General features: G+C 44.1%; 2 protein-coding genes and 1 pseudogene across 6 annotated transcripts in view; 1 reads left to right on the top strand and 2 right to left on the bottom strand.

The window, feature by feature from the left end:
- Positions 1-293: 293 nt before the first annotated feature.
- Positions 294-12392, bottom strand: Psmd4 (proteasome 26S subunit, non-ATPase 4). Of its 3 annotated transcripts, none has more exons than XM_004632370.3 (10): positions 12285-12392; positions 5033-5173; positions 3185-3299; positions 2734-2820; positions 2429-2497; positions 2059-2274; positions 1588-1705; positions 1279-1410; positions 1130-1197; positions 294-602 (listed from the first exon to the last, which is right to left on the bottom strand). In XM_004632370.3, exons 1-10 carry the CDS (start codon positions 12308-12310, stop codon positions 432-434), a joined length of 1143 nt encoding a protein of 380 aa, XP_004632427.1. In that variant the 5' UTR covers positions 12311-12392; the 3' UTR covers positions 294-431. The 3 variants fall into 3 exon arrangements, with proteins under 3 accessions (XP_004632427.1, XP_004632428.1, XP_023572208.1); XM_004632371.3 differs by having other exon boundaries at positions 311-602; positions 1597-1705; positions 12285-12370; XM_023716440.1 differs by lacking the exon at positions 2429-2497 and having other exon boundaries at positions 407-602; positions 12285-12338.
- Positions 12393-13777: 1385 nt separating this feature from the next.
- LOC111817074 lies at positions 13778-14092 on the top strand (annotated as a pseudogene).
- A 2928-nt stretch (positions 14093-17020) lies between these two features.
- Pip5k1a (phosphatidylinositol-4-phosphate 5-kinase type 1 alpha) overlaps positions 17021-19429 on the bottom strand; it is a 60427-nt gene continuing 58018 nt past the window's right edge. For all 3 annotated transcript variants that reach the window (XM_023716438.1, XM_023716439.1, XM_023716437.1), the window contains 2 exons: positions 19146-19191; positions 17021-18592 (listed from right to left, as the gene is read on the bottom strand). In XM_023716438.1, the coding sequence (XP_023572206.1) occupies positions 18590-18592; positions 19146-19191 (49 nt within the window). In that variant the 3' untranslated portion in view covers positions 17021-18589. The remainder of the gene's footprint in view (positions 18593-19145; positions 19192-19429) is intronic.

A 19429-nucleotide genomic window follows, 5' to 3' on the forward strand; every position in this document is an offset into this window, starting at 1 on the left:
TGACTGGCATGTGGTGCTGGGGGATTGAACCGCGGTCCCTGTGCTTTGCCAAGCTTGCTCCAAGTAGGTGCTTTAGACCACTGAGCCATCTCTCCAGCCCCTCAAAGGTTCTCTTAATACAAAGTGAAACAACCCCAGGGTGGTACAGTGTGAGGAACATCTGTCACAGAGAAGAGCTGGAAGGAAGGGAAGCTGGTCAGATTTGAACAGCAGCAAGTGGAGACAGAGAACCCAACAGGGAAGGAGCTCCACCAAGCCATGTTCCTCCTCCCACACACAGAGCTACTAATGTGTGAACCAAATAAGGAAAAAACCTTGCTAAGCTTTATTTAGGCTGTAAGGGTTACAGAGGACACACCTAACCCTACATCCTGCCCCGTCCCCCCCAAAAGTTCCCTCGGGGCAGGCACAGCTACCCTTTCCCTCCAGTCTCACTTCTTCTCCTCCTCTTTCTTGTCCTTCTTGCCATCTTTGGTGGCCTGGGAGGCTAGGGAGCCCATGGCATTTCGGATGGCTTCATTGTTAGGATCCACGCCTGGAAGGTTCTCTAGGACACTCTGAAGGAACTCTGGGTCCTGCATCACGTCATAATCATCCTCCTCCTGGAGACAGGCAGTGTCAGCTCAGGGCAGGGAGTAGATAAGAAAGGAGCTGCCCTTGTCCTAGCCTGCCCTCCTCCTGACAGTGTAGGGCTAGGGCACCTCCCAAGGAAGACATGAAAACTCGCCTTTACTACTGACCACACAGAGAAGATGCCTAAGAACTCTGCTAACTGCACTTAGAGGGAAAAAGCAGAAGCCAACACACTCAGGTTTCTTACTACCACCCACCTATTCCTTTTTCTTTTTCCCAGACCCTCTTCTTGTCCTTTGGGGGAAATAGTATCCACAAGGGCTATCCAGACTGCTCCCACCAGCAAGGGCAATTTCACAACACTGGGATGTTGCTGCCGCTCTGGTCAGTTATTCTGTTGGCTTAGCAAAGTTCACACACAAGAAAAACACATCGCGAGCTGCTCTGCTCCTCCTCCTTGAAACCTGAGAGGATGGGCCCCAGGCTGTGGGCCGAGACCCTGAACACAAGGGGATCTTAAGCATGGTGGGGTCTGGGGGGTCACTGCTGGCCTCACCTTGGCTGGCTCGGAGGTGTCCATGGCTGAACTGGCATCCATGTCGGCTGACTCTGCCTGACCAAACTCTGAGGAAAGGAGGGCAGCCTGCTCAGTTCCACCACCCACTTCACCTCTGTCCCACCACAGACCAAGCTGATCTGACTCACCTGCTCCCTGCAAGGACATCTGCATGGCATAAGCGATCTGTTCTTCCTCTGTCATACTGCTTAGGTCAGGAAGCCCAGTACGGCTAAACTCCTGCTGGCTGATGGTCATCTTCAGCAGGGCATCATCTGAGTCTGGGAAAAGGAGGAAGGGCTGCAAGGTAGAACTGGTGCCACACTCCACACAGACCCAACCCCTCAGTTTCTTCAGCCCAGCACTCCCAGAATCCCTTGCTCCCCCACATCCACTGCAATGCCTTCCTCCAACTCCCAGTGTTTAGCCCCCTTAGGTCCCAGGACTTCAGATTCCACCTCTTTCACCTTCAGTCCCAGTAGTAGCAATCCCAGCCTCAGCTGCAGAGGCTGCGGCTGCCCGCCGGGCCTCCTCCTCCTGCCTCTGCCGCTGCTCTTCCATAGAAACACGAAGGGCCTGGAAAAGGATAGAGCAAGATCAGACATTTCCCAGTGTCAGTCGTAGGTCACTGGGGAGTCAGCTGAGGGGCTGGGAAAGGGGCAGTAACTGGCTTATCATGTGAGGAAGAAACTGCAGGGGAAGCAGTGGTATGGGAAAAAGGCAGGATCTGGGAGGAACCTGGGGTTTACTCAGAAGAGGGTAAGAAACAGTCTGACACTGGTGTCCCTAGAGAGCAGACAGAATTACAGGCAAAAGGGAGCAAAAGCCTTGGAAAATGAGTAAGAGCTCTGGGACTGTCCAGCCCTATCATACAGGCGGCAGCGGGGAACAAAAGCCCTGGGCTTTACCTGGGGTTCATATTGGCTTACCAGGGCCAGCTCAGGATCAGCACTGGGATCTACTCCAAATTCAAAGTCACTGGCACCAAGCCCCAGCATGGCACCACCCTCGCCAGCCAGAATGGGAGAACTGATTAGTGCATCAGCCAGGCTGGGCCCAGGAGGAACTGTCACCAGATGAGAACCGGTGCCATCTTTGCCATTCAGTGTGTTTACAAAGGCTGTTAGCTTCTCTGTGTTCACCTCCTAGAGAAAGAAGAACATATAACAGGCACACGCACACACGCACACACACACACATATCCTGCAACTCCAATTTGTAGCTTTTCTGGTACACACCCTCCCCTGGGAAAGACTGTTTCTTTCATAACCAAATCAATACCCTCTAGTCCTGACTCACCTCTTCCCCAAAATTGATAATGTCAACATTCACTTTCTCTTTCTTAAGGCGTTTAGCCAGTTTCACCAACTGGGAAAAAAGGAAGGAAAAAAAAAATATCAAGATATCTATTCCTTATGAAGGAAGACGAGACACTGCCCTCCAATCCATAGCCATCTGCTGACCTTGCACGGCCCCCACCAAAAACAATGAGTTGAGACCTGCCTTTCCCATGATGATCCAGTGTCTAAGCTGGGCTGGGCCAAGTGTGAAAGACTACACTCCCCATCCACAAGAGGGCCCCCACACCCAGCCCTTGGACTCACATCTTTCTCATTGTCCTCCACAGGGCTCCCCACAAAGGCAATGATGCGCATCTTGTGATTCTTGCCCTGCCTGTGCTTCAGAGCCAGCTGGTGAAGGAGGAGGAAGTTTGCAGAGTCAACCCAAGGAGTCACCTAGCTCTTCCCTCTGTCGCTTGCTCCTTAGTCTTATGTACTGCACATCTACCAAAGCACTCCAGTGAAATCCAACCCTCCCCACTGTTGTGCCACCTGGGGATGGACAGAAACCCTCAATTCTAGAGATCTCAATTCTAACATTCATAGTTCTCCTGGATCCTGGGATCTATCTCACCATAGCTTTTCTCTCCAAGTACTCCCTAAGGGCCCTTCTTGCCCCCTGCTCTGGCTCTAGCTCAGGAGTCCAGAGATGAATGGTGTTGGTGACAGAACCTCAAAGAAAAGGGAGACAATCATGGGGACCAGCAGGACTCACGTGGGCCACACGGATACCAGTGCAGAAGGTGATCTTGCCCTTGGGTTGGACTGTGTGGAGCTTGGAGAGGATGCGGCCGGTGTCAGGGGTGAGGGTGGTCAGCACTTCACAGTCACTGGGACGGCCACATTTCAAAGAGCTCACGTCAGCAGGAATACCCCCCCAAGTATCTGACTCTTATTTGGTTCTTTTTGATAGAATCTCACTATCTAACCCTCTTGACCCAGCCCCCACCCAAGTACTGGGATTCTAAGTATGTATTACTATTAATTTTTTTTTTTTTTTTGGTAGCGGGGATCAAACTCAGGACCTTACACTTGCTGGGCACGCACTTATGTCAATAAGGTATCTCCCCAATGGTATGTACTATTATATTCAGCAAAAAAATTGGTTGTTTTTAATCCCTAATTTTTTTTTTTTGCAGTACTTGTGACAAAATGAAGGGTTTTGCACAGGGCAAACACTATCACCGAGCTACATCCCATCCTTTTTTTCCCCATAATTTTATTGAGAAACAAATAGCAATGAGACAGTTTCAAAGCAAATTGGTAGGACAGTTTCAATAATTAACACATTGCATACTCTTTTCCTAGTGGTTTTTTGCTGTACAAGATGGAGACTTGATATCCTATTTACAAACACTATTAGAACAAATCCCTCTATTCATTAAGAGAATGTAACTATGAATCTATCCTAACCATTTTGAATACACAGATACAAAATGGACATTCATCTGTATCCCCTCTTTTTGTTTAGTTCCATTATTTGAATATTATAGGTGTGTTAACTCAGCAAAATATTCTAAAAGAGTCCAGTAGTCCATAATAGTACTGGGTCTTCTGCTTTTTTTTTTCTTTAGAGACCTTGATACCGTAAACTCTTCTTCTCAGTCACATGCCTAGTGTTTAATAGCCACCACAGACAGAGAAGATAAGGACATAAGAAAATTCCCTTCACAGGTCTGCCAATGTTTTGCCCTAACTCCTCTCATCCTCTAAGGGCCCTGAGGCTCCCCCACCATAACTAAATGCTACTCTGTGTCCTCCCATCCTTTCCATGTCTACACTTATTTTCAGCAAACAATAGTTGCAATGGGTTGAAGGGTACTCACCTGAAGATTATCAGTTCCTAAGCAGATCACTTCCAGGCAAAGAGGATGTATGATGTATGTCTAGAGGCTTTAATCCAAATCTTTTGATTTTTTTCTCCCTTTTTACCGTGCTGGGGATTGAACCCAGGGCCTTTTCCATCATTGTAGGCAAATGCTCTACACCCAACCCTGACCTTAAAATGCACTGTTTAAAAAAAAAAAAAACAGGGTGGGGGAGAGCGGGAGATGGCTCAGTAGAATAAGTGCTTGCCTGGCAAGCTCAAGGGCCTGAGTTCAATCCCTGGTTCTGCCAAAAAAAAAAACAAAAAACTACTGTGAGAGCTGATGATATAGCTCAGTGGCAGAGCACCTGCCAAGCATGCACTAGGTCTTGGGTTCATTCCTTGAGAACACACAAAAGCAGTGCAGTCTGGTTGTGGTGATGTGTGCCTGCAATCTCAGCACTCTAGAGGCTGAGGCACATGGATCAGTGCAAGTCTGAGGCCAACCTGGGCTCAAGGTCAGCCAGAACTACCACAGCAAGACCCTGTCTCAAAAAAAAACAAGGTTGGGGAATGTAGCTCAGTGGCACAGTACCTGCCTGGCAAACACAAGGCCCGAGTTTAATTCCTGGTACCAAAAAAGAAAATCGTTTTTTTAAAAAAAGGCATCACAGAATCTGCCTACAGGTGTGACGAGCACGCCTAGGACAAAACCAGCCACTCCCACCCCCTCCTCCCCATGCCACATACACATACTTGGCCAGTGTGATGAGGCCCACGTTGTTCTCAGGGTTGCTGCGGGTCTTTGAGTGACACACGATGTTGACAGCATCCTGCTGTGCCTGCAGCCGAGTGGGGAGGAAGTCGCCATTGCGCATATACTCACTGTTGTCCACACTGTAGGATGGGTGGAGAAAGAGAAATGTAGGGTCTCCCTGATACCCTCTTCAATGTTTTCTGCCCACCAGTTCCGAGACCCTGTTCAGCATCTTTTGGGAGAGGTACACTGTAGGAAAGCATAGGGCCTGTCTTTGTAGAACACAGAATCATCAGCAGCATTTTTAAAAAATCTTTTTATATACAATATATAAAAGACAAGAGCCTTTTTTATTTTGTTTTTCACGAGCCTTGCTATGTAGTTCAGGCTGGCCATGAACTCATGATAATCCTCCTGCCTCAGCCTCCCACCACGCTGGAATTACAGGGAGGCTGCAATTCCACCACACCTAGCTTTAATTTTTTATTAACACATTTGCAGTACATAATGATTACAGTCATCACAGGGAGTTGATACATGCACATAACACATCTTAATTCTTTTTATTTTATTTATCTATTTATTTATTTATTTATTTATTTATTTTTTGGTGGAACCAGGGATTGAACTCAGGCCCTTGCACTTGCTAGGGAAGCACTCTTTCATTCATTCATTCATTGATTCATTCATTCATTCATTCATTTTGTGGAACTGGGGATTGAACTCAGGCCCTTGTGCTTGCCAGGCAAGCACTTACTCTACTGAGCCATCTCCTCGGCCCTGGGAAGCGCTTATTCTACTGAATCATCTCCCTGGCCCTTCTTTTTACTTCTTGTTTTATTTTCTTTTGGGTTTTGAGACAGGGTCTCAGTATGTAGGTTTCTAACTCAAAATCCTCTAGTCTCAGCCTCCCAAGGACTAGGACATTACTCAGATTTGTTACTATACTACCTATTACCCAGAATGACCAGAAGAGGAAAAAAGTTTTTAACTCTGTAAGTGCTCCTTATAACCACCAAAAACAACCTAGTAATGTACCACTTTGTCCTTAAGCTTTATCACTGATGAGTACTTTAAAGTCCACTATTAAAAGGGGTATTTGAAATGTACAGAAGAAAATGAAAAATATTTTAAAATAACACCCACTGAGTGCAATAAAGCACAATAATCTGATTAAGATGGGTGTGGTGGTGCATGCCTGTAATCCCAGTACTCAGGAGGTTAAAGCAAGAAGATTACCACAAATTCAAGACTGGGCTACATAGTGAGTTCAAGGCCAGCCTGAACTACATCGCTATCTCAAAGAAGGAAAAAAAAAACCAAAAAACTTATGAAATGTTCAACAGCTTCCACAGCTGCACTAAAGGACAAAAATAATTTGGCATCTCACCTACTGTCCTATCCCTGAAACTTTTCACATTCTAAAAAAATTCAGGTAGTATAAAATATAAATTCCAATTTCCCAGAGATCAAAAGACAGGCACCTGAAGTAGTTACATAAGTCTCTACAGCAGATAAATTCTTTTCTGTTGTTGCTGCTTTTGCAGTACTGGAGATTTACTCCAACTTTTCCCACTGAAATTCAAGTCCAGACCCTTCTTTATAGGGTCTTGCTAAATTGCCTAAGCCTGGGCTTGAACTTGGAATCCTTCAGCCTCAGTCTCCCAGTACACTGGGATTATGGCAGTGGATCAAATCTTGATGACTCTGAGACGCCCTGATCTGTAGCAGTTAGTGAGCCTACTTGTGCTAGAATCACTAAGGAAGCAGTGCTCAAATGAGACACCTCATTTCTACTGGCAAGCAAAACACCAACTTGGGGAAAATTCTTTTAGAATGCTTTGTCTGGCAATAAACGCAAACCAAAAATGATAAACAGAGGTACTTAAAGAAGCTACGGAACAACGGGTATGGTGGCACATGCCTATAATCCCAACACTTTGAGGCTGAGGTAGGATGACTGCCATGTGTTCAAGGACAGCCTTAATCACAGAGCAAGATCCTTCTTTAGGAAGAAAATAAAAGGAAGAAACTACTGGAAAACAAGCAGAAAAAACAATGTAGGCAAACTCAACTCTCATTCCTATTTTCTAATTCTATGATCCTAAGGAAGGTGCTTAATTTCTGTAAGGTTCAGTTACTTCACCTGTAAAGTGGGGTTTAATGCACCCATCCCCACAGAGTTGTCTCCAGGATTAAATGCACAGAAAAGGGCAGCGCAGCACCTAACAGTAGGAGCATGAAACAAAGACTAATTTTTTTTGGCTGGCTCAGGCTGCCTTAAGGGTGGGCCTGGTGCGGCATGTGGAGATGGGAATCAAACCACAGCCCTCTTTGCCTGACTGGGTTTCTGCAAGCAGGCGCTTTAAACAACTGAGCTAACCCACAAGCCCCAAAGACTAATTCTTATAGCACATGCCTCTGAGCAAATAAGCAAAGGAAGTCACGGCTGACTCCACTGCCCATGCAAGCAACTCTTCCTTCACTGATACACTATTTTCAATTCTCCCAGCAGAGAAGAAATGTCTCTCAAGGTCTAATGAAGTGGAAGTCCAAATACTGTACAGAAAAGGTTTTGAATAGGTTTATTAATTTATTTTTGTATTTTTTAGGGAAGGGTTTACAGGGCGTTCAGGGTCTCACTAGTACATCAGACTCATAGTGATCTGCCTGTTTACAGCCTCCCAAAAGCTGGCCCGCACCCCCACCCAGCCTCAATTGCACCCAGCGAGGCTGTCTCAGCGCGCCCCGGGGGCATTTGAATAGGTTTAGAAGGGAGGGCTACAGAGATTAAGGGCTATGGGCAACACCAGCAGAAAGGTGAGGCTGGGAAGTTGTGTTACAAGTAAGACAGGAGGCTTGTGAGGTAAAACTGACAAGTGGAAAAGGCAGCAGTTCTCCCTCTTGCCATGAATTATAACCTGTGAGAGGGTATGGATTTTGGGGAGTAGAAACATAGGTGCCTTATGCCTGTGTATACATCCCTAAAAGACATGTTTCAGTTTTCCCAATCTTGAGCTTGGTATGAATGGAATAATATACCCATCTGCAATAACTTTTGTAAACAGTGTGCAAATACCCTCCCAAAAAAATGCGCATCAAAATAAAAGCTTAAGGTATTTGTCAACCATTCCATGAATCTTCATTTTAAAGGAGAAAACAAGCTGGGTATACTGGCACACACCTCAGCTACTCAGGAAGCTGAGGCAGCTGAAGCAGAAGGATCCCAATTCAAGCACAGCTTGGGCAACTTAGTGAGACTCCCCCTCAAAACAAAATAAAGGCTGGGATCAATCCTCAGTAACACACACACACACACACACACACACACACACACACACACACAATCTTAGAAGCCCAGGCAAGAAAGCCTCTCCGTTTTTTTTTCCTTGCAATACTAGAGATTGCACTGAGCACCTCTCACATGCTGAATAAGAGGTTTGCCACAGAGCTGTATCCCCTGCCCCTACAGGATCTCTTCAAGCAGCATAGTAAGACTTTTCTGTTTATGAAACAGGATCTTGCTGTATAGTTCAGGCTGTGCCTTGAACTTGTGGCAATGTACCTGCCTCAGCCTCCCAAGTGCTGGGATTACAGGAATACACCACACTTGGCCAAGACCTTTTTAAAAAGGGACTGCAGGGCTGGTGAGATGGCTCAGTGGTCTAAAGCACCTACTTAGAACAAGCTTAACAAAGCACAGGGACCACGGTTCAATCCCCCAGCACCACATGCCAGCCAGCCCCACCCCCTGGTGGGCCGAGCTGGCCACACACACACACACACACACACACACACACACACAAATTAAAATAATAAAAAAAATTTAAAAAAAAAAAGGGACTGCAGCTGCTGAGGATGTAGTTCAATGGCAGAGTCCTTCTCTAGCATGTATGACATTATGGGTTCAATTTCCAGCACTGGGCTGGTGAGATGGCTCAGTGGTCTAAAGCACCTACTTAGAACAAGCTTAACAAAGCACAGGGACCACGGTTCGATCCCCCAGCACCACATGCCAGCCAGCCCCACCCCCTGGTGGGCTGAGCTGGCCACACACACACACACACACAATTTAAAAAAAAAAAAAAAAATTTCCAGCACTGAGAGGGAGTGAACACAAAAAACACAAGTCACTAGACTTCCTTGCCCAGCAAATTTAAAAGGAAAGTCAAACACAGACTAGGAAGTCAAATTCCTCTAGAAAATTCCGATGCTGGCAAAGTGAAGCTTTATAGGAGACAGGGATGGTCCTCATTATTCCGCTCTCGCGCCATTATAATTCAATGTCAGTATGTCTCTCTTGTCCTAATCTTTCCTCTTACACATCAATTCAGATCAATATTCTTAAATGCCATGATGCCACATAGAAGGGGGGGGTGCTTGGGATTGAACTCAGAGTCTTTGCACTGAGTTCATCCTCAGCTTTTTTAATTTTATTTTTGAGACAGGCTCTCAATAACTGTTGCTTGATCTGGGATGGAACTTGCAATCCTCCCACCTCAGCCTCTCAGAGTGCTGGGCTAAATGCCATTTTCTAATTAAGTATGCCTCCACCATTCACTGGATTTTAATAGCCTTCTACAGAAGGTAGGCAGCAACCTCAGTTTGACATACACGGTCTTCTGCCTGATCCCATCTAACTTTCAAAAACAAAAAGCGAACAAACTTAAATTACATGTAACATATAACATTCCTTGGTCTACTCCCTACCTTCCAGCATGCTGGATATTTAAACTTCAGCAGGTCTGTATCTGCCTCACCACCATCGCCACCACACATACCTGTAATGCTCTAATGGCTTCTCTCAACTTTAGTGTATGTCCCTTCCAGGCTCCTCCCACATCTTTTCTTTTAAGTGTTTTAGCTGTCCCCCCAAAGCCTCATGCAGTCATTGGGGTGGCTTCTAGAGTTCGTGATTCATTCATGATTCAATGCTGGGATTATGGGTATGAGTGCTACATCTGCCCTGGGTGGGTAATCTGTATGTAATATAAAGAGAGAGGGGCTTGCTAGCTGCCACGGCAGCTGCTCCTCTTTGCTGGTTTCTAACACCACAAAAAGCTGCTCTCTGCCACATGCCACTCTGCCTTGAAGCCAGCCGAGTATGGACTGAAACCTCCACTGTAAGCTAAACCTTTCCTTCCTTCATTTTGGGTGTCAGGTATTTTTGTCCCAGCAAGAGAAAAGTAACCAGGGGAGATGGCTCAGTGGAGTAAGTGCTTCCTTGGCAAGCTCAAGGACCTGAGTTCAATCCCCGGTTCCGCAAAAAAAAAAAAAAAACACTTTGGGCCGGGGAAATGGCTCAGTAGAATAAGTGCTTGACTGGCAATCGCAAGGATCTAAGTTCAATCCCCGGTTCCATATAAAATAAAAATAAATAAATAAATAAAAATTAAAAAAAAAAAAAAAAGAGAGAGAAAAGTAACCAAGATAGTAGTCCATGCTGGTCTTGAACTCATTATGTAGCCCAGACTGGCCTCAAACTCTTCAGCAATTCTCCTACCTCAGCCTGTGTGCTGGGACTACAGCTGTGCACTATGCCTGGCTCACACTTTTTCTTTGAGTATTCTTTTTTTTTTTTTAATATATTTTCTTGCTTTATTTTATTCAAAAGTACAGTTTTTTGGGGTTTTTTTTTGAAAATTTTCTTTATAGGAAATCTTTTTTTTTAATTTTATTTATTTATTTGTGTGTGTGTGTGTGTGTGTGTGTGTGTGGCCAACTCAGCCCACCAGGGGGTGGGGCTGGCTGGCATGTGGTGCTGGGGGATTGAACCGTGGTCCTTGTGCTTTGCTAAGCCTGTTCTAAGTAGGTGCTTTAGACCACTGAGCCATCTCACCAGCCCCAAAAGTACAGTTTTGACATTAAAACTTTGTGACATATTTTCTTATACCGAGACCACCTACTACCTGTATCAGGTATTTCTTTGAGTATTCTTAAGAGCCTTGGCCACTAATACATAAACAGTATTCTAGTTTACAAAACACCACCCCAAATATTTTATTTTCTTGTAGATACTACTATAATCAACAACTTGTAGATGTATTTCAGACAGATATTACTGTAATCACCAATTTATAGGGGGCCGGGGAGATGGCTCAGTGGAATAAGCACTTCCCTGGCAAGCACAAGGGCCTGAGTTCAATCCCCGGTTCCGCAAAACAAAACAAAACAAAACAAAAATCACCAATTTATCGATACATTTACTAACATTCTCAAGAACAAGCAACAACTAAATACCAGAAAACACATGCTTTTTGGTTCCAAATCCTGTCCTCTTTCTACTCCTAACATATTCCTTCCCAGAAGTTGCCAAAGTTAGCAAATAAAAATAGCTCCCAATTAAATCTGAATTTCAGACAAAGTAACTTTTTTGGTGCAACACCTAAGAGATAGATTTTTATACTAATATTATTCATTGTTCATCAGAAAATCAAATCAAACTAGGCATTCTGTATTTATCTGGGAGTGCTGTCCCCTCTCCCACAAAAGAGAGAAATCTCTTGCGTGTCTGCTCCTTATAAACGGTGTTTGTGCACTATTCTGTATTATCTTCTATGCTCACGTTTATAAGTTCTTGAAACTCTGCAAATTTATGTACTCGGTTTCTAGTCGGATTCAAAAACTCCGCTCAGGTCTGGACCCGAAGAGGGCTAGCTCATGGGATGAGGGCCTTTGTGGAAGCTAGTCCTAGATTTAAATCCCGGCAGCTGTGTGACTGGTCAGATCACTTAAACTCGTTGACAATCATCTATAATATGAAAGGATATTTATCTGAAATGAAGTTTAAGTGAAACAAAGTAAATAAATTGACTGACACGTAAAAAAAAACATCTGTACGCTTCGAGAATAATACAGGGAAAAGTCATTACTTGGAGAACAGTGAGTGAAGTAATTCATAATCTCTCTTTCTAGCATCTGAGTCCGACGCTGGTTAAAGACAGACCCGGAGCTGCTCTCGAGAAGTCGGCGCTGTAGTAAGGCAAGACAGCAAGGATGCGCTAGCCAATGGCTGCCGGCCGCTACCGGTACGGGGGGTACCAGCGCGGGTCCTCACCGGGCCCCGGGCCCCAGGATGACTCAGGGAGTCGACCTGGCTGCTCCCTCCCGGCCCCACGGCCTCACCTCGCCTGTCGGGCCTCCGTGCCCACCCCAGGCTCGACCGACTTGGTTCTTTGCGACCCCCCCCCCTCCACACACACCCAAAATACACACACAGTCCCGCCCCCGCGGGCCCGAGGAGTTCCTCACCAAACCATAGTACTTTCCAACACCATCTTGCTGCCTTCCTCTCTCCCGACCGGTTCCGTGACTGCCTAAGAAAAGTTCCTCCAATTGGCCTGGCGGTGTGCACCAATCAAAGACCTTGGCTGGGCACGCTGGTCCTGCCTCCATCCTTCTCGTTGCATTCTGGGAGTTGTAGGCTCAGCCAGAATAAAAGCCACAACTGGAGTAATGAGCCACCGGAGAGAGCGACTGCGCTAAAACAAAAAAAGAGACCTAGAGCCAGGCAAGCCCCTGGGTTCAATAACCAGCACCACAAAGCGAAATCAAAAACCTATTTGTAAAACAATTTGGCTCTCAATAAAATTATTAAAAAAAGAAAAAAAAATTTGGCAACTTTAAAACACTGACTGGATACTTGATATTAAGGAATTAAATTTTTAGGCTGGGAATAGTATTACACTGAGTGTGTTGAATCCTTTTCAGGACTCTGTGTGTGTGTGTGTGTGTGTGTGTGTGTGTGTGTGTGTGTGTGTATCGGTCTTTATCAGGACTTAGTTGTACAGCACTTGTCCAGCATGCACAGGCACTGGGTACTTGGTCCTCAGCGTTGCAGTTTGGTGGAGTGGGGTTATTATGATTTATCTCTTAAATCATATGTTGGAGAACTTGTGGAAGAGAAAGGATATGATGCCTAGGATTTAACTTAATCCTTTGGAGGTACAGAGAGAAAATGAGGATGGAAGTTCAATCTGGTTCCGAGAAAAAAAAAAAAATGAGGATGGGATTTATAGATAAAACTGATTGACAGCATTTATGATGATAGTTGTTGAAGGGTAATGTTTGTTCACCATACTCCTCTTTTATTCTGGAAATTTTCACAATTAAAAAAAAAAACTGTTTTGTTTTGTTTTGTTTTTTTAGTGGTTCACACCTGTAATCCCATCTCTCAGGACACTGGCACCAGAATAGCACTGAGAGTCACCACCAGCCTGGACTACATACTGAGACTGTCTCAAAAAAAGAAGTGTTGTTTTTTTTTTTTTAATAAGTTTTTTTTAATAATAATAATAATAATAATAATAAAGCTGGGGGTGGAGATTAGGGGAAAGAGAAACTGGAATCAGCAGGCAGATCCTTTATAATTTTTTCAGAGATAAGTGTCTCATTATGTAGCCCAGGCTGGCCTTGAGCTCGCAACAATCTTCCTGCCTCCATTTTCAAGAGCTAGGATTACAGGCATGCTCCATCGTACTTGTCATAAATTTTAAAATGATTTTTCTTTTTTTTGTGGAACCGGGGATTGAACTCAGGCCCTTGCGCTCGCCAGAGAAGCGCTTATTCCACTGAGCCATCTCCTTGGCCCCCTTAAAATGATTTTCAAAGGTCTAATAATGACCTGATTTTTTTGACCTTGGAAAACAAAGTATTAACTGTTTAATCTGACTGCTGAGCTATATCTCCAGCCCCTAATCTGGAATCTATTTCAACTGGCCTATCTTTGTTTAAAGAATGGGGACTGAAGAATTGGATCCTGTTTCATCAAGATGGTGCTGCTGGAGAGCGAGCAGTTCCTGACCGAGCTGACCAGGCTCTTCCAGAAGTGCCGGACATCGGGCAGCATGTTCATCACCCTGAAGAAATATGATGATCGAACCAGATCCATCCCAAAGAAGAGTTCTGTGGAGGGCTGTGAGCCTGCGGATTACAAATGTCTGCTGAGAGCGACGGATGGGAAAAAGAAGATCAGCACTGTGGTGAGCTCTAAAGGAGTGAATAAGTTTCAGATGGCCTATTCAAACCTGCTGAGGGCTAACATGGACAGGCTGAAGTAGAGAGACAAGAACAACAAGAGTAAGAAGGCTAAAACACCACAGTGAAGGGCTTTGGGTTCTGTGCTCTTACCAGTTAACAAATAGATTGCTGTTTTTCCTTTTGGCCACAAAGCTAGATTTTTGGCTTCCCTGTGGCAACAATTTTCATGTGAGATGAGGGTCATTTTGGAGAGAAAAAGGTTATAGAGTACAGGGTAGTTGTGGTAAGAAACTCGTTCAGATCTGTGCTGCATGGTTGTGTTCTTAGTTTTCAAAGGCCTCTGTAACCAGTTCCCTAAAGAGCAATTTATCATTAAACATTTGTTTCCCAGAAAAAAAAAAAAGGCCGGCCAGATAGCTCAGCAAAGTGCCTGCTTAGTCAAAGTGCAGGGGCTGGGGTTTGACCCATGGCAATAAAGGCCATGCCAGTCCCATCTGACACGCTGAGTCGGCAGTTGAGACTGAACATGGTGGCGTGCACCTGTAATCCCAGCCTTGGGAGGCTGAAAACAGGATAACTATGAGTCTGATCTGAATAGTGAGACCCTGTAGACCCTGCACTAAATACATTTTTTTTGAACTTTGTGTGTGTCGTATTCGCAACACTTTTTTTTTTTCTGGAACCAGGGATCAAACTCAGGCCCTTGCACTTGCCAGGGAAGTGCTTATTCTGCTGAGCCATCTCCCTGGCCCCACTAAATACATTTTTTTTTCTTTTTTTTTTTTTTTTCAGAACCGGGTATTGAACTCAGGCCTTTGCGCTTGTCAGGCAAGCGCTTATTCTACTGAACCATCTCCCCAGCCCCTAAATACATTTTATTTTTTTTTAAATTTATTTATTTATTTGTGTGTGTGTGTGTGTGTGTGGCCAGCTCAGCCCACGGGGGTGGGGGCTGGCTGGCATGTGGTGCTGGGGGATCGAACCGCGGTCCCTGTGCTTTGCTAAGCTTGTTCTAAGTAGGTGCTTTAGACCACCGAGCCATCTCACCAGCCCCCTAAATACATTTTAAAGAAAGAATGAGGATCAAACCATGTGAATAATTTCTCAATAACTGAAAGTGATACACTTAAAATATTAGACCATTATGTACTTGAAATGTACCAATAAACCTAATTTTAAAAAGTTAGACCAAGTGAGAATCTCCAACTTTATTATCCTGTGATTTATGTATCTAAATCTAGTGGATGGGGGCCTGGGAGATGGCTCAGTAGAATAAGTGCTTGCCTGGCAAGCGCAAGGGCCTGAGTTCAAAGCCCAGTTCAAAGGAAAAAAAAAAAAAATCTAGTGCATTATTAACACTTGTTGCCGCCTACCACTAGAGGGACCTTTTTATCACAAGGGGATCTAACCCAACCCTTTCTCAGTTTTAATGCCCTAATGAAGGAGCAACAGAGTACTAAAGGCAATTTGGGCTTAAACATATTCAGATCCAGGTTCCATTACAGAAAAGACGTTCTTATCCTGCCTCAATGAAGGAAGACAAAAGAAACAAACAAGAGGGCTGAGCCTCAGTAGCATTAAGTACCTGCAGGGCAAGTGCAATGTCTAAAGTTCAATCTCTGGTACCAGAGGGCTGAGCCTGTGGCAAAGTCCAAATCAGAGCTAAGGATCCCCAACTCTCCTTGCAACTCAATCTTTCAGTTTTTGTTTGTTTTTTGGTACTTGCAATCAAACTCAGGACCTTGTGCTTGCCATGCAAGCACTGTGCTTCTAGCCTATCTCCCTGGCCCTTTCCAGCCCAATCTTTCTAGCACAAAGTTGTTTTTCTCTGAAGCATTTCATGTTCTCTCCAATTGTTATGACCATCATTCCTGATCCACATCACCCTTCAACAGGTATGCTTTTTTAATCTATTCCAATGGAACATTGTTAAGATTTTTTCCAGTTCTGCAGGATCAAATTCAGCACCTCACACAGGTGAGGCAAGCACTTTACCATTAAACCACACCTCCAGCCCTGAAGTGTCCCATTTTAAAAAATATTCTATGATTCTCCACTGTCGAAAGTTTCTCAGCCAACAGGCAGCCAATTTCTGCTGTTGTCTCCACTAGTACTTAGCCCATTATGCTTACCACCATCTCTTTCTTATTCTCTAAAACAGACCATTCTCATGGTCCTGGGTCTTTGTGCTGAAAGGAAACTTTGCCCAATACTTGCAACCTACAATAACCTCTGATTTCCTTCCACTTTTATATTTTATACCATTCTTGGAAAAAGTCTCAATCCTTAGCACTTATCACATCTAATTTTTTCTAATGTTTTTGAGTATATGTTTCCCCCTGGACATTATAATGTTTTGAAGCCAATTACTTTTGATCTTCAGTTATCCCGGACGTAGCTGCTACATCCTACATACTTACAAAATGATCTTAACAGGATAGGGAACAGTGATGTGGAAAGCAACAATGTTCAGTGAACATGTTTTTCTAAAGCTTCCTTATCTTAGAATAAACACAACTCATTCTTTGCTAGTTTCATTAAAAAAAAAAAAAAAAGCCTATACTCAACCTCATGGAAAGGAGTCTTTATGAATTGGTGATAACCCCACAGCCAGGCACTCAGAAGAATGAAAAGCAGGAAACTTATAGCCAACCAGTATCAAACTTGTCTTCCTTTCTTAAACCCGAGTAAACTTTGAGCTTTCAACTCACATCTCTGTTAAATTATGGTGAAGTGGCTGGACAGTAGGTAATGAGAGCCAATTAGAATGAAGTTGGAGCAAGAGAAACTGGAATGGATGTTAACATAAACAGCCTGAAGGACAGAAAGTGCAACAGACAAATACGAAAAAAGGAAAAGGCAGGAAGTATAGTACAGGGGTAAAGCACTTACTTAGCATGTTCAAGTTGCTGGGTTCAACCCCCAAAATCAAAAAGACAAAAGCAGAACAAGAGTAACAACAAAGAAGAAAAAAAGTCTTAAATAACTGATGAAAGTTTAATACATTAAAACCAGATATTTATTACTTTTAAATTGCATTTGCCATTTCTGAACAATACAAAGTAGAGGCAAATAGTAACACTTCATAAAAATGTTTGAGTCCCCATTCCTTTCCCTTATACCCTCCCCCAAATATTCCCTCCCACCTTTTACAGAACTCTGTCCTGAATAAAACACTTAAATACATCATAAATAGTAAATTATGAAAAAAAAAAATAGCAAGAATTGTTTCATTTCTTCTTGTAAAAAAGAACATGGCAGCAAAGACAGGGAGCCAGAAACTGGCTGGGGGTGTCTAATATAGACAGTTGCTTGGGGTACAGGCTAACCTACTACCACAGTAGGGTGGGATGGAGAAGAAACTAGAACTTCAATAATCTGCAGCAGACACCAGTGTGCCTTCTTCCCCTGACAAGAGCAGACTGGATGGACAATAATTCAGAGATGGACAAGAGAGGGCTTATGGGTCTCAATTCCAAATTCCTGCACAAAGAGTGGGAGCAGGACATAGACATGGCTATGAAGTCACCAAGGTAAGTGTCTGCCAGCCCCCATGAGCTGAAGAGAACCTTCTCTTGCCTCACTGCCTATTCAAGAGACATAGGTACTTCTGTCTACCTCAGCTCCACAAATAGCAGAACACCATTTGGGAAGATGGGACGAACAAAGTCTCCTTTGAAGAATGGTCCAAAATCTATTGATAACTCTTCATATTTAGAAAAATGCCTAGAATACATATCAAACTGCGAAGTATTAGTAACCATTATGGCCTGACAATGAGTGGGGTCTTGCCTAAGATCTCTAATCCCCTTGCCCATGGCAGCCCCTTGTTTTAACAAAGGGGCAAAGATGACCCCATGTCCCATGCATCTCATTCCTTCAGCCTTAAGAATTTCATCATCCTATGAGGAGGTGAGAAGCTGCTGCTGCTGGCAGAGCAATCACCACGTCTCTGTTTCACAAACACCAGGGCTCATCTGTGGGAACCCTGTTGGCAGGTATCTGACTTTTGCAGCTGATTTAAACTGGCTTGAAACTGTGCTGTGTGCTCTCCGTTTCTTGTCCTTTTTAAAGAAAAAAGGAGAAGGCTAAGATGGTTAAATACCCTTATTCCCCCAAAACCCTTTACAACAATGCCAGGGGTCTTCCTCCAGGGACCAGAGGGAAGGAGGGGGATCGTGTGCCAGCCAGTCTATCTTGAGGAAATTAAGAGTCCAGCTCCTGGTGAAAGGTGCACAAAGGGAGGAAAACCACTTCCAGTACAAACAATAGAAGTTTGAAGAAATTCAACTGTGGAAACCAAGGCTGGCCTGCCAAAACTCTGTGCCAGCTGGCTCTGGAGTAGAAAGACTGCTGCTGTCCTCAATCATCCAAGGCACTAATGCCCACTCAGAAGATGAGGAAGAACGGCCTCTTCCTCATGAAGGAGATGGAGAGCTCCTCTAGCTCCATATTAAACTCCTTTTTTGTTTGTTTTTGATGACCAAGAAGAAAACTGAGCATTCCTGGGCAAGGGCGGACATCTTGATATCACAGAGACAGTAGGGTCTTGTTTCAGATCTTCTGAGGTTTGTTGCTCACTGAAAAGGGAAAGGATGTAAAATTAAGGATGTGGAGCTTGAGATTAGGAGGCAGAAATGAGATTCAAGTTAATTTAAACCTAGGTAGCAAAGTCAAGACTTTAATTTCATCCTCATTTTCTAAGGATGAGTTACCAAAATCATATGGGGGGTGCGGCGCACAGAACCGGGGATTGAACTCAGGCCCTTGCGCTTGCCAGGGAAGCACTTATTCCACTGAGTCATCTTCCCAGCCTCAATTTTTTTTTTTTTAAATCATAAAATTTATAAAAAGCAAGTTGTAGGGGGACACCCTGGCCCTCTAACCTTGTCCATTACCTTGTATTAAAAAACAAACACATCGGGCCAGGGAGATGGCTCATTAGAATAAGCGCTTCCCCAGCAAGTGCAAGAGCCTGAGTTCAATTCCCGGTTCCGGAAAAAACAAACAAACAAACAAACAAACAAACAAACCAAAAAACCACCCACCCCATTAACTTTGAGCTCTATTCTGTCAGTGATTTCTTTTATACTCTCCAAAAACCATCCCCTCCTGCATACCACAGACACTCACCTGGGGGAACTCCTCCTCTGTAATTTCAAGCTTTTCTAAGGCTGAACTAAGAGGAGAAAAAAAGAAGAAAAGAATTAAAAGATTTTTTAAAAAAGGATTTTTTGGTAAGGTCCCATCTTATACCGCTTCTTTGTATTTCTCTTCAGGATCAATTCAGAATTCAGAAAAAAGCTATTTAAAAAGCACACTGTTGGGGCCGGGGAGATGGCTCAGTGGAATAAGCACTTCCCTGGCAAGTGCAAGGGCCCGAGTTCAATCCCCAGTTCCGCCAAAAAATAAAATAA

The sequence above is a fragment of the Octodon degus genome, unplaced genomic scaffold, assembly GCF_000260255.1.
Source record: "Octodon degus isolate 3935 unplaced genomic scaffold, OctDeg1.0 scaffold00048, whole genome shotgun sequence".
NCBI classification, from domain to species: domain Eukaryota; kingdom Metazoa; phylum Chordata; class Mammalia; order Rodentia; family Octodontidae; genus Octodon; species Octodon degus.

Bases quoted from the DNA above. Each gene is read 5' to 3' on its own strand.
- Psmd4 (XM_004632370.3), bottom strand. From the start codon at position 12,310: ATGGTGTTGGAAAGTACTATGGTTTG. The intron at 2,498-2,733 runs GTGAGTCCAAGG...CTTTTTTCCCAG, and splicing joins TGGAGGACAATGAGAAAGAT to TTGGTGAAACTGGCTAAACG. The intron at 1,706-2,058 runs GTAAGCCAATAT...ATCCTTTTCCAG, and splicing joins CTGATCCTGAGCTGGCCCTG to GCCCTTCGTGTTTCTATGGA.